Source organism: Siphateles boraxobius, unplaced genomic scaffold, assembly GCF_051911475.1.
Source record: "Siphateles boraxobius isolate OS27281-9 unplaced genomic scaffold, OSU_SipBor_1 56, whole genome shotgun sequence".
NCBI classification, from domain to species: domain Eukaryota; kingdom Metazoa; phylum Chordata; class Actinopteri; order Cypriniformes; family Leuciscidae; genus Siphateles; species Siphateles boraxobius.
The window spans coordinates 10,658,387-10,670,000 of NW_027509182.1; the positions used below are offsets into that span (position 1 = coordinate 10,658,387).

The 11,614-nt window shown below is 38.3% G+C and overlaps 2 protein-coding genes across 6 annotated transcripts in view; both read left to right on the forward strand.

Moving 5' to 3' along the window:
• Window positions 1–170: 170 nt before the first annotated feature.
• Window positions 171–7,885, forward strand: LOC143715088 (uncharacterized). The gene is made up of 6 exons (XM_077206728.1): window positions 171–290; window positions 594–698; window positions 802–868; window positions 2,015–2,178; window positions 2,261–2,450; window positions 7,567–7,885. The coding sequence occupies exons 1-6, from the start codon at window positions 220–222 to the stop codon at window positions 7,762–7,764; spliced, it is 795 nt and encodes a 264-aa protein (XP_077062843.1). The 5' UTR covers window positions 171–219; the 3' UTR covers window positions 7,765–7,885.
• Window positions 7,886–8,578: 693 nt separating this feature from the next.
• Window positions 8,579–11,614, forward strand: part of tnfsf13 (TNF superfamily member 13) — a 13,920-nt gene continuing 10,884 nt past the window's right edge. For 4 of the 5 annotated variants that reach the window (XM_077206277.1, XM_077206276.1, XM_077206278.1 and 1 more), the window contains exon 1: window positions 8,592–8,887. In XM_077206277.1, coding sequence (XP_077062392.1) covers window positions 8,657–8,887 — 231 coding nt within the window. In that variant the 5' untranslated portion in view covers window positions 8,592–8,656. Of the gene's footprint in view, window positions 8,888–11,614 lie in introns of all 5 variants that reach the window. The other variant, XM_077206281.1, reaches the window with a different exon arrangement.

An 11,614-nucleotide genomic window follows, 5' to 3' on the forward strand; every position in this document is an offset into this window, starting at 1 on the left:
TAGCGCCCTCTCACGCGCAGTCATGATGTCAGTAGCGCGAAAATTTCTTTAAAAAAATCTATAATTTTTCTAAGAGATAATTTCAACATATTTTAGGTCTTATATTCCACATAAGATAACTTATGTCGGCCTTATATCGCTTATATATAATAAACTACTAAAATATACGTTAAGTCTAAGTTTAACTAAGTGTTTTTTCTTGCTACACGGCTAAAAGAGATGTGGACCACGAAATATCTGTCACCGCAAACTGAAGAGGAGGATTTTGACCTATTTCCGCCTTTCGCAAAGTAAGAGTTTCTGTCAAATATGTCAGAAAATAAAGCAACATGCACTGTAAAACAATATTTTTCGAAGTTGTAAATAAAACAGATTATTGGAGTACGTTTTTACAAGAAAATCTCATTTTTACTTCAAAATTTCACGTTTAATTTAATGTGTTACCTGCAATTTCTCCATAACAAAATTTACAGGCAATTTCTGAGTAAAAAATTGTTTCTAAAAACAAAATTTTCAGTGTTTTCTGTAGCCATATGTTTCTCAATGTCCTACTGTTATTTCTGGACATGGTAATGTTATTTTGCCATCTACAGGCGATCAAAAGAAGTGAATCGCCACTGTGAGGAGAGTGTGTTACCTGTACCTGTGCAACCTCAATCTGACGAGCCTTACTGGAGACCAGATGTGCCACTGCCATGGTAAAACTGTTCATTCAATAGCCATATCTCAGTGGAAAAGAGTTTTTAAAAAGTACTTAAGAGAGCTTTGAAAGTTTGACTGTGTCTGTATGGTTGTTGGCAGTGAGGAGTTGTTCAGATATGAACCCTTTCTTGATCCAGGCCTGTATTCCACTTCACACGCTGGGATGGTGAGTAACTAGAAGGATGCACCTTTAACATCTTTATTTATAGTCATTGTTAAACAAACTTTTCCCTATTTTTTCCCTTAAAATGTGTCCCTGATGTTATTGTGCTGGGGGGGGGGATCATACACCATATTTCCTTGAGGAAAGACAAAGCAAGACTGAAATGACTTTCCTTTCCTCCTGCACGACTCCAAAAGTATCATGGTATGACCATATTTTTCTTGGACACGATGCCATGATAGTCAACCCATGGTATTTTTGAAGTACCTTTGTTTATGACAAAGTTCACATTAGTATACTTTTAAAAAGTGTACTTATAATGGAAATAACCTATATTATCAAAGTGTGAACTAAATGTTGTTTTCGGTTGCATGTTAACTGCAAATAAATGAAATGTATTATAGTTTAAATTTATATTAAATAAAGCTAGCTGAACTTTAGAGTGTCACTTAACTGGGACTTAACTTCATCTTTATATGTAATTTCATAATTACTACTATTGTCTTTGAAATATGTAATGATGAAGTTCCAATTTAGTACATTTCATTTAATATAACTTCAAATAATATCAAACAACACTACACACTACAGTTAAAATAATATTTTAAGTATTTTACATGTGGTTTAGTATGTTAGTATATTCTTTAAAGCACGGCAAAAAATTATTATAAAATTATTATTTAAAATGTACTTTAAAGTAAAACTTTTAATTTTTACATTATTACAAAGTGCACTTAACACTTAAAAGTGTACTTAAGTGTCATCAAAGTACATATAAGTGGTCTACAGTTTTTAATAAATAATACATTATTTGCAAATACAATTTTTTTGGTAACACTTTATTTTACTGTGTTCTTACACGTTACATGTAGTTACTATAGTACTTACTATAAATTGTGCATAATTACATTCAACTAACACTAAACCACACCTTAATCCTAACCCTATAACTACATGTAATTCTTATGAGTACTTAAATATATAATCACACAGTAAAACGGACACCTTAAAATAAAGTGCAAACATTTTTTTAAATAAACTTGGATTTAAAGTACAATATAAGTGCACTTTTAATACAATTGAAGAACCCTGGAATGGAATTACCATCACTTTACTATGGTAACATGACATCAACTCATTTTCTTTCAGGTGAGCAGACATAGCAGACTGAACGTAGGCCTGACCCATGAGAAGCTGCCGCACCCGTCACAGCTGATGGGAAGAAGGAAGAGAGAGCAAGGACTGCAGAAACCGACCGCAAACGTTTTGAAACATATAGGAGAACTCAGGATGAGACAGCGTCATATAAATGCGTGAGAGAGAGAGAAGGATTGTGGGAGGTAGAGGCATTAATGACTAGAACATTATGTGATAGACGAGTCTATTTCGTTCCAGGTTGAAGGGGGACAAATGGTGGGGTGCCACTGCTGTGTCCAGCCCAGAGGAGAGCAGAAGTTCAACTGAGGCCGGGAATGAGCAGCTTCTTGGTCTGACAGCTGGGATTAGCTTCAGTACTATGCTATTGGACAATCCTGATGTGACCATGACAAAGCCTTATGAAGCTGCTTCCTCACTGACGCATCAGGTAGCATTTATTTGCTGAAAGCGAGTTTTTTTGTGTCCTACACTCTAAAAAAATAAGGAGGAGTCACCGTTTTCGGGTTCAAGCGCTCTATTAGATACTAAAAGCAAATGGGTAGTTGACAAATATGTGGTAGAAAAAAATTGTTTTTTGTAAAAAAACACTTTTGAAGATAAAAATACACATTATTATGTAGTTTTTACATTTTTTTTTTTTACTAAAATGTGTCCTATGGTGTAATAGATGCAATAGGTCATCTGGGAAATACTAACTTTAGCCTGCTAGCATCAAAAGCATACCTACCCTCCCAAAACGCCATCCAAAGCCACGCCTCCTCCAAAACACAACGACCAGAGACAACGTTATTGTGTTATTGTCATGTGTCATTAACCAGTGAGAAAACTTTACAGTACAGTTAGTAACAGTACTACAATAACGAATGCAAACAACCTTTTAAAACGTAATTAAATGCAGCATGTTTTCGGTTGTGTACTGTAGCTACCAAAACTTGTCAGTGTGTAATAATATTACTTGCATGGCAGGGTTTCCACGATGAGAGTCTGGTTGGCTCCGATGAAGATAGATAGATCGTAGATCCTTTGCCAGTGCCACTTGTTGTCAGTTGTTCAGAAGGAAAGTTGTTTGCCTGGCATTTTCGCTCTGTCTGCACAACGTATGTCATTCGGACCGAATGCAATGATTGAACGTACATGTTATGGTCATACGCCTTCCACATTCGATGTGTATATTTATAAAAATACATGTCGATTGCGTAACATAGTGATTGCTATCAGGATATGAGGAGACTTTCAACCAGCATAACAAAAAAAGATTTTTTGTAGACAATCACCTATTGCACCTTTAACACTTTTATAGTGGTTCCAAAAAAGTTACATATTTGAACAATTCTGAGATAAAAACTTACCATGTGCTCATGGCATGAGCTTCACAGGGGGCTTCAGTTACATGACCTTGAATGGAGTCCTTCAACTTGTTAAACTTATTAGTGGAAATTCACGAAATTTAAATCAGGATCCCACAAAGCAAATTTTTTCTGGCCCAGCTCCGGGCCACACAATCACTTTTCCCTCGGCCCAAGTACCGCAAAGATTGACGGCCCTGAAGTGGCCCAGAACTGGATTAAAGACAAGGGTCACACATGGGCCATAACTGGCCCGAATCTCAGCCAGTTAGTCACCTTTAACTGGCCCTGAACTGGGCCAAAACAGGTTTTATTATTGGTACCAATTCTCAGCCATAAGTTAACCATATCGACACCACCCTTTAACCAGAAACCCCCAAACTGAGCCATAACCCACCCTAATCTTACCCAGACTATGTGAACAAATAAGGCACAAGAAAATTCAATCCTCAAAAATAGTTTATTTAACAATAGGCACAAGACAATAATAATAAATTATTATTATTTTCTATTGTTTTAGTACATTCAAAGCTTAACATCGTATTACCAACTCAAAGTGCATTTAATTTCAAAATGTTCTGGTCTGTCTTAAACAGTAATTTACTTATTGTAGTAATACACAAGCCAAAAAAAAAAAATCTAGAATTTGTGAACACTATTTTAGTTGCCTGAACAGCCAACTATGTACAACATTTTTCAATTCTAACTAAATGAATATATCAATGAATCTAGCTCTGACATTTAAATATATTATAATGTAATTTTACTCTCAACAAACACACAGCAAATTAAAAAAAAAAAACAAATGAACAAATTTGCACATAAGAATGTTTGTATGTGTGAGGGAGAAAGTGATGCTATTCAGGACTGTCCTCAGGAAGTAAAGTACAGCTCTGCAGCCCCTCTTTTCTCCTCAAGCGCTCTATCTCCTTCCTCCATATCTATCAGGAGCAAGCTGAGGCCATCTTTGTATTGTTGCTTCTATCTCTTGATCAGTGGCATGTGTCAGACGATTTTTCCTCACAGCAGCTAAAAGACAAAATACTAAATTAACAAATACATACACAAATATTCATCCACCTACTGTAAATAAATTTAGGTAACAAAATAAAATAAGGTTGCTTCGGTTAATTTTTATACAGGAAATGATTGCTTATAATGTGGCACTATTGAATGACCTGCAGGACGGTCGGGTCTTCAGTCTGTACTCACGTTCTCAAGTTCAGGGCAGTGAATCAGCTAACGTTACCATATAGGCAAAAGTGCACTTCAATTAAGAACAAAGTGACATCCGAGTTTGAATTCAGGTATTTAAAAAAGCTCCAAAAAAGAGATGTTCTTCTATTTTTTTTAAAGATTGCCATTACATAACCTGCCAAAATAACCTTCGTAACCGCCACGGTCGATTTTTAATCGAGGTTAAGGTTAAATAAAAATACTAAAAAAATAAGAGAGCTGTAAACACATCGCAGGCTTGATCTGTTTCTGCATGAGTGCAAAAGAGAGCCCATGTGGTTGCATATCTTCTGTATAATGTATTACACCTAATGTTAGGTCGTACACAATATAGACTGTAAAAAAGAATAGGGTCATGCACAAAATAGCTTCACTTACCTGAGCAGCGGTTGGGTTGTCTGACAGACGTCTTCTACACCCTTCAGCGGGAGAAATTTCAAACGACGCATCACGTGAACCTCACAACTAAAGAGTTTAAATTAACTCAATTGTCATGTTAGGATAATTTATATTTTGTTCAGGTCAAATTGATTTTGGATTTTTTAAATGTTATTGAATTTTGTGAACACTGCTGAAAACTAAATGCTATATTTATTAATTATTTATCATTTTTTCTGGACATTTTTTCACTGACTCATAAGTCAATTCATATTATTATTGTTATTAATTATTAAAATCATTACATCTCTTTCATAGTTTTGATAACTGCACCATCCATGGACAACACTTTAAACTGTTTTATTTCTCCCGTGAAAAATTGTGGTGGTGGGGGGACCATCCTTGAATATATAGTGGCGGCCTAAATACTTATAATTTGTCCAGTACACAAAGTATGGCCCATAATCGCTACACTGATCTGGGCCACACACCTCCTATGCACAATTGGCCCAAATGTTGTCTGCCGTCATGCAATGCCATCATCAGCGAGGAGAGAGTGAGAGAGAGAGAGAGAGAGAGAGAGAGAGAGAGAGAGAGAGAGAGAGAGAGAGAGAGAGAGAGAGAGAGAGAGAGTACACGATATACATCCTGACTTGTACATTTCCTGATATGCCGCGCTTGTGTGTAACGTTTACTGTTATTACGTATTATTAGCATAAACAATAAATCAGGTAATCTGGCTTTCAACTCACTGCGTAGCCTCTTTAAGACATCACCCCACCTCACTGACAAGTTTGTACCCAGCACTTCTGAAAATGCACTTCCGAATGCGTCTCTGTCCCCACATTACAAACCAAACTGACGCCCGTGCTTTTGTGAATCTTTAAAATGTGGGTGTCCGGGACGCCATGAGCTCGGAGACTGTAGTGTAGCTTAGCTTAAAAGTGTGATATAAATAGTGCTCATAAATGGCTATTGATATAATATTCCCAATTGAAACGACTTGGACCCGGAAACAGTATTCCCTATGTCACGATTTAACAAGCGGATTGAGTGGTGCTGGTACGTTTGACTTTTTGTTCTACAACGTAAATTACACACCCATAGCGAAAACTTTTTGAAGCATTCATGTAAATTTTTTAAACCGTACGTTTTTAATAAGTAACTAGATAAGACTTGCTTGGGGTGTGAGTGTGTGCAGTGTACGTAGTAGAACAATGTCAAAGTATAGTCAAATTATGTTTACCACAGGCTTTATTTTACTCATAAATTGAGAAACCCCATAGGAAAAGCTCAAAGGAACCAGCGGCGAATTGGACTTGCGGTTTCTGAAGTCATACTCGCACCACTCTATGCCATGTTACAGCCGGCTCTCAGGCTGCAACAAAAAGGAGACCAGACGCATCAATTCTCGGCTAAATATTTATTTTAACGCAAGAAAAAACAACCATAAGCATAACATAAATAAAGAGATGTATCAGGGTCGGGCAGGACACACAGCAAAGCGCAGACCAACAAACTCCATACCGGAGACAAACGCCCTAAAAGCCCAACTTCACGAGCAGTCTCCATCACACTTCATTCTGCATCCAACAAGTGTCAGGTGTGTTGCCCCTCCAGACGGCACCTAAAAACATACACACATACACACACACACACACGTATGCACAGCCTAGGCTGAGACGTCACACATGGAAGAAGCATTTGTGTTTCCCCAAAGAACTTTTAAGTGTTTTAAAAGAACTCACACACTAAAAAATGCTGGGTTGTTTTAACCCAAATTTGGGTCAAATATGGACGAACCTAACAGTTGGGTTAAAATTTTTAATTAAAACGTTTAACCCAACGGCTGGGTTTGTCCATATTTGACCCAAATCTGGGTTAAAACAACCCAGCATTTTTTAGAGTGCAGTTTCTCAATACTTTTTTTCATTTTTTAAAAACTCTTCACACAGTTCTCCTAACCAACTTTTAGCTTTGTATAGCAGTTAATTTCACATCCAAAATGCACTAAAACTACCAATATATGTCTCAAACCAAGTCATTCTTCCTAAGGTTTTCACCCAACAAACATACTTTGTCACAACGACGACCTAAAAATCACTAACAACTGGTAGAAATATACAACGTTTACAAAAATGACACTCTCTATTGTTTGTAATTCCCTGTGGTATGTTACATGTTCCTTGCTTACAAAATGATTCCTAAGTTTCCCCTTTTGTATAGATGGTAATGAAATTGAAGGATTAACACCTGTGTAGGAGTTCAGCTACATCTTATTGTTTTGATAGTATTTCGATTTTTAGACTTGGAATATATTTCAATATGGTATTACTTTAGACATGTAGCTAATTGCAAAGAGCATGTAAACGTGTAAATTTGCCGGTAGGTACATATAGTTTTGGCTGTGAGAAAATAATTCATGTAATTTGAAAGAAATGTCACTGGATGCGTTTTGTGCCAAAGCAATGATACTGTAAAGGACCCAGTTGAGCCCACAGACTGCTGTTGTGCTCACTGTGTGAAGAGTTTTGAAAAGCTGACTGTAAAAAAAAAAAGTAAACCAGATATTTTATTTTGCAGCAGTACTTATTTAGAGGATATGAGCAGTTTCTTGACCTTGCTCCAGGAGGAAACCCCATGATGGCGTTTGTCGCAGGAACGGCCCATAGATCGCTCCTGATGGCTGATGATGCCATGGTGAATCCTGTGGGATCTGATGTGTTCCTCGGGAGCATTGATGATGAGATGACACTTCTTCAGAACCTTCGATTCTTTTAAAGAAGCTTTATCCTGTTTGAGCCATTTAGGCATAGTTCTATGATCAACCTGTTTTCTCTTAATTGTTGTTAAGTCTTAAAGGAATAGTATGGTTGCAAGTGTTAGTGCTGTGTTTATGAAGAGTTCATAATGCTCTTTCAGAAAGTTGGTATAACATTTCAAGTGTGTGAGTAATTTGGCTTATGAATCTTAAAGAAGAAGATTAGTCTGCTTAGTTATTTGCAAATGAAATGTATATTTATGGAGATACATGTTTACTGTATTGCCATTTCTGATTGTCTGTATGATTTTGAAAGTGTCTGATTAATCCAACAGATAAACAGACAGTAAATAATAAAATGAAAAATTTGATCCAATTATCTTTTTTGCACTTGTTGGACCTGTTATTGTTTGTAGTTATTATAACTATATATTACTGACCTGTACCATGGTAATAACATGATGTACAACATGTAGCTACCAATAGTTGTAGGCAATAGTCAATAGTAGGCTATATCAAACACGTGCAGTAGCCTACAGTGTAAATATTATGGTACTAATTATATGTACATACACACGCACATTTTTCATTGTTATCAAGTTTTCTGGAATTAAATCCGTACACGTGGATGAATCCTTAAAAAAAACTAAAGGAAAGCTACTGGAATTCATTCGTTTTACTTTCCATTTCACGCTATTCCTTCGCTAGCCTGGCATATCCACTTGCATCTTATGTGATTCGTTGATACTATTATTGTTTCCAATTTAGGATGAAATGTCCATCAGGGAATAAACCGACCATGTGTTGACACTTTTTTCCACTCCCACTGCTTTCACATGTCTGATGATGAAAGTTGCGAAACCGAAAGTTAGCTGATCAATTGAAAACGGGAATATCACATCAGAGTTTACAATGAATAACCACCACAACATTCCTGCTTGTGTTTGGAAACTGAAGGTGGAAGTGTTGAAGTGGGTTCTCGTGTGCACTGTTGCCTGCACCTGTGTGGGTGTGGTGTATATACAGTGGACACACATTTGGATGCTTCGGGCTGAAATGGCTGAAATGACGCAGCGGTTCAGGCCTCTGGAAACAGCGGGAACAGAAGGTGGGATATGCTGCGATTCTGCCGTGTGCTACGGGGTAGGTGAGTGCTTTCATTCAGGTGATATGCTTATCTGCTTATCGATGTTCGTCTATTGCTTCACGAACAAACCCAGGTGAAAAAGACGTACTGTTAGCCTAAATGTAATAAAATACATTAAAGTATATATTTTTATTGTAGCTACTAAAAACACAAGTACATTTTAATACATTTAATAGTACGGTTTTTTCACCTGGGAATCCACTGTTTTACACATGCATCCTGGTTATACCAAAGTATATTGTAAATGTATATACTATACTTTGATGTAGGGGAGAGCGGGGTATGTTGTCACACTTTTCACACTGTCTAACATTTACTGAGCACCATACATCACAATGGAATAAATGTCATACCAAATGAAAGAAGGAAGTCTTGGGCACATATGTTGTAGTCTTAACATCTTCATTTCTTATCTCATTATAGAGTTGTAGACTGTAGAATAGAGAGTGTGCACTTGAGACAATTTGCCCCATCAGAGGTTAAGTAGTCACACTAGATTATCTAAAAATAAGAACACACCTACTTAATTGTGAATATTGATTTTTTTTTATTTTTTTATTTATGATTTTAATTTATTTCGAACCAAAACTGGAAATATAAACTATTGTGCCTGGAGAATCTGGAAAAACAATTATTTAAATCCAAACAATGCACATTTCCATCAACATTTCCATTTCCTGGCAAAGCAGAGTTGATGCTAGAGCCTGGCAGAGCAGGGTTGGTGCTAGAGCCTGGCAGAGCAGAGTTGATGCTAGAGCCTGGCAGAGCAGTGTTGATGCTAGAGCCTGGCAGAGCAGGGTTGGTGCTAGAGCCTGGCAGAGCAGTGTTGATGCTAGAGCCTGGCAGAGCAGGGTTGGTGCTAGAGCCTGGCAGAGCAGGGTTGGTGCTAGAGCCTGGCAGAGCAGGGTTGGTGCTAGAGCCTGGCAGAGCAGGGTTGGTCCTAGAGCCTGGCAGAGCTGGTTGGTGCTAGAGCCTGGCAGAGCAGAGTTGGTGCTAGAGCCTGGCAGAGCTGGTTGGTGCTAGAGCCTGGCAGAGCAGTGTTGATGCTAGAGCCTGGCAGAGCAGGGTTGGTGCTAGAGCCTGGCAGAGCAGTGTTGATGCTAGAGCCTGGCTGAGCAGGGTTGGTGCTAGAGCCTGGCAGAGCAGGGTTGGTGCTAGAGCCTGGCAGAGCAGAGTTGATGCTAAAGCCTGGCAGAGCAGAGTTGGTGCTAGAGCCTGGCAGAGCAGAGTTGGTGCTAGAGCCTTGCAGAGCAGAGTTGGTGCTAAAGCCTGGCAGAGCAGAGTTGGTGCTAGAGCATGGCAGAGCAGGGATGGTGCTAAAGCCTGGTAGAGCAGGGTTGGTGCTAAAGCCTGGCAGACCAGGGTTGGTGCTAGAGCCTGGCAGAGCAGAGTTGGTGCTAGAGCCTGGCAGAGCAGGGTTGGTGCTAAAGCCTGGCAGAGCAGAGTTGGTGCTAAAGCCTGGCAGAGCAGAGTTGGTGCTAGAGCCTGGCAGAGCAGAGTTGGTGCTAGAGCCTGGCAGAGCAGAGTTGGTGCTAAAGCCTGGCAGAGCAGGGTTGGTGCTAAAGCCTGGCAGACCAGGGTTGGTGCTAGAGACTGGCAGAGCAGAGTTGTTGCTAGAGCCTGGCAGAGCAGAGATGTTGCTAGATACTGGCAGAGCAGAGTTGGTGCTAGAGCCTGGCAGAGCAGAGTTGGTGCTGGGGCCTGGCAGAGCAGAGATGTTGCTAGATACTGGCAGAGCAGAGTTGGTGCTAGAGCCTGGCAGAGCAGAGTTGGTGCTGGGGCCTGGCCTTTAACATTATGTCAGGTGGTGTACTGCCATGCTCTGTCTTTCATTTATAATTTCAAACCATCTTTCTTCCTTCCTTCCTTTCCTTCCTTCAAAACCCTTATTGCAATTACAAATAAATTAGCCTACAATATCACAATGTTTTTTGAGCATGTTCTATGCGTTTATTTATAAAGTCAGTGAGACAACTTGCCCCAAACTGACATGTGTGTTAATGTTGGCTAAATCTCAAGATTAGCTCAACATAGCACTTTAGCTAAAGTATCAAAAGACTCCTTACTGTCTCTTCTATTTTGTGCAAAATAATTATTTTTAACATTCATACCTAACAAAGTTGTATTGCATAAAATGTAAAGTGCAAATATTTTACTTTTTAAGCAGAAAAATAAGAAAATTGTGCAAACGTCAGATTAGAGTGATCTTGACCACATGTGAACAGGAAGTTGAATATAGAAGAAGTCACACAAAGTGGCTATTTGATTTTGAGATAGAGCCTCTAGTGTTGGAGTTATGAACAGTGTGACAACTTACCCATGTGACAACTTACCCCGCTTATGGCCTGCTATTGTATTTACATGCAACACTTTTCAAGAATACCAACTACAGATAAAAAAAACAAAACATGGTATCTATCCTATATCAACAAACATTGGTTACACCACAATCATTTTTGCTTTATTTTTGTATTTTATTTTATTACTTCCTCATCTCAAACTGTTTTAAAAAAAAACATTACATTAACATGATGGAACCAAAAACTCAGAATGGATCATGTTTACAATATCAGAAATTAGGACACCCTTCCAACAAATGTGGAATAAAAAAATAAACTCATACCTGAATGTTCTCTTAAGCAAAAGCATTTTATTCAAAACTTTGTCCTCGATATCCATCCTGCTAGTCATTCATCAAACACTGTTAATCCAAGTGACTTTTG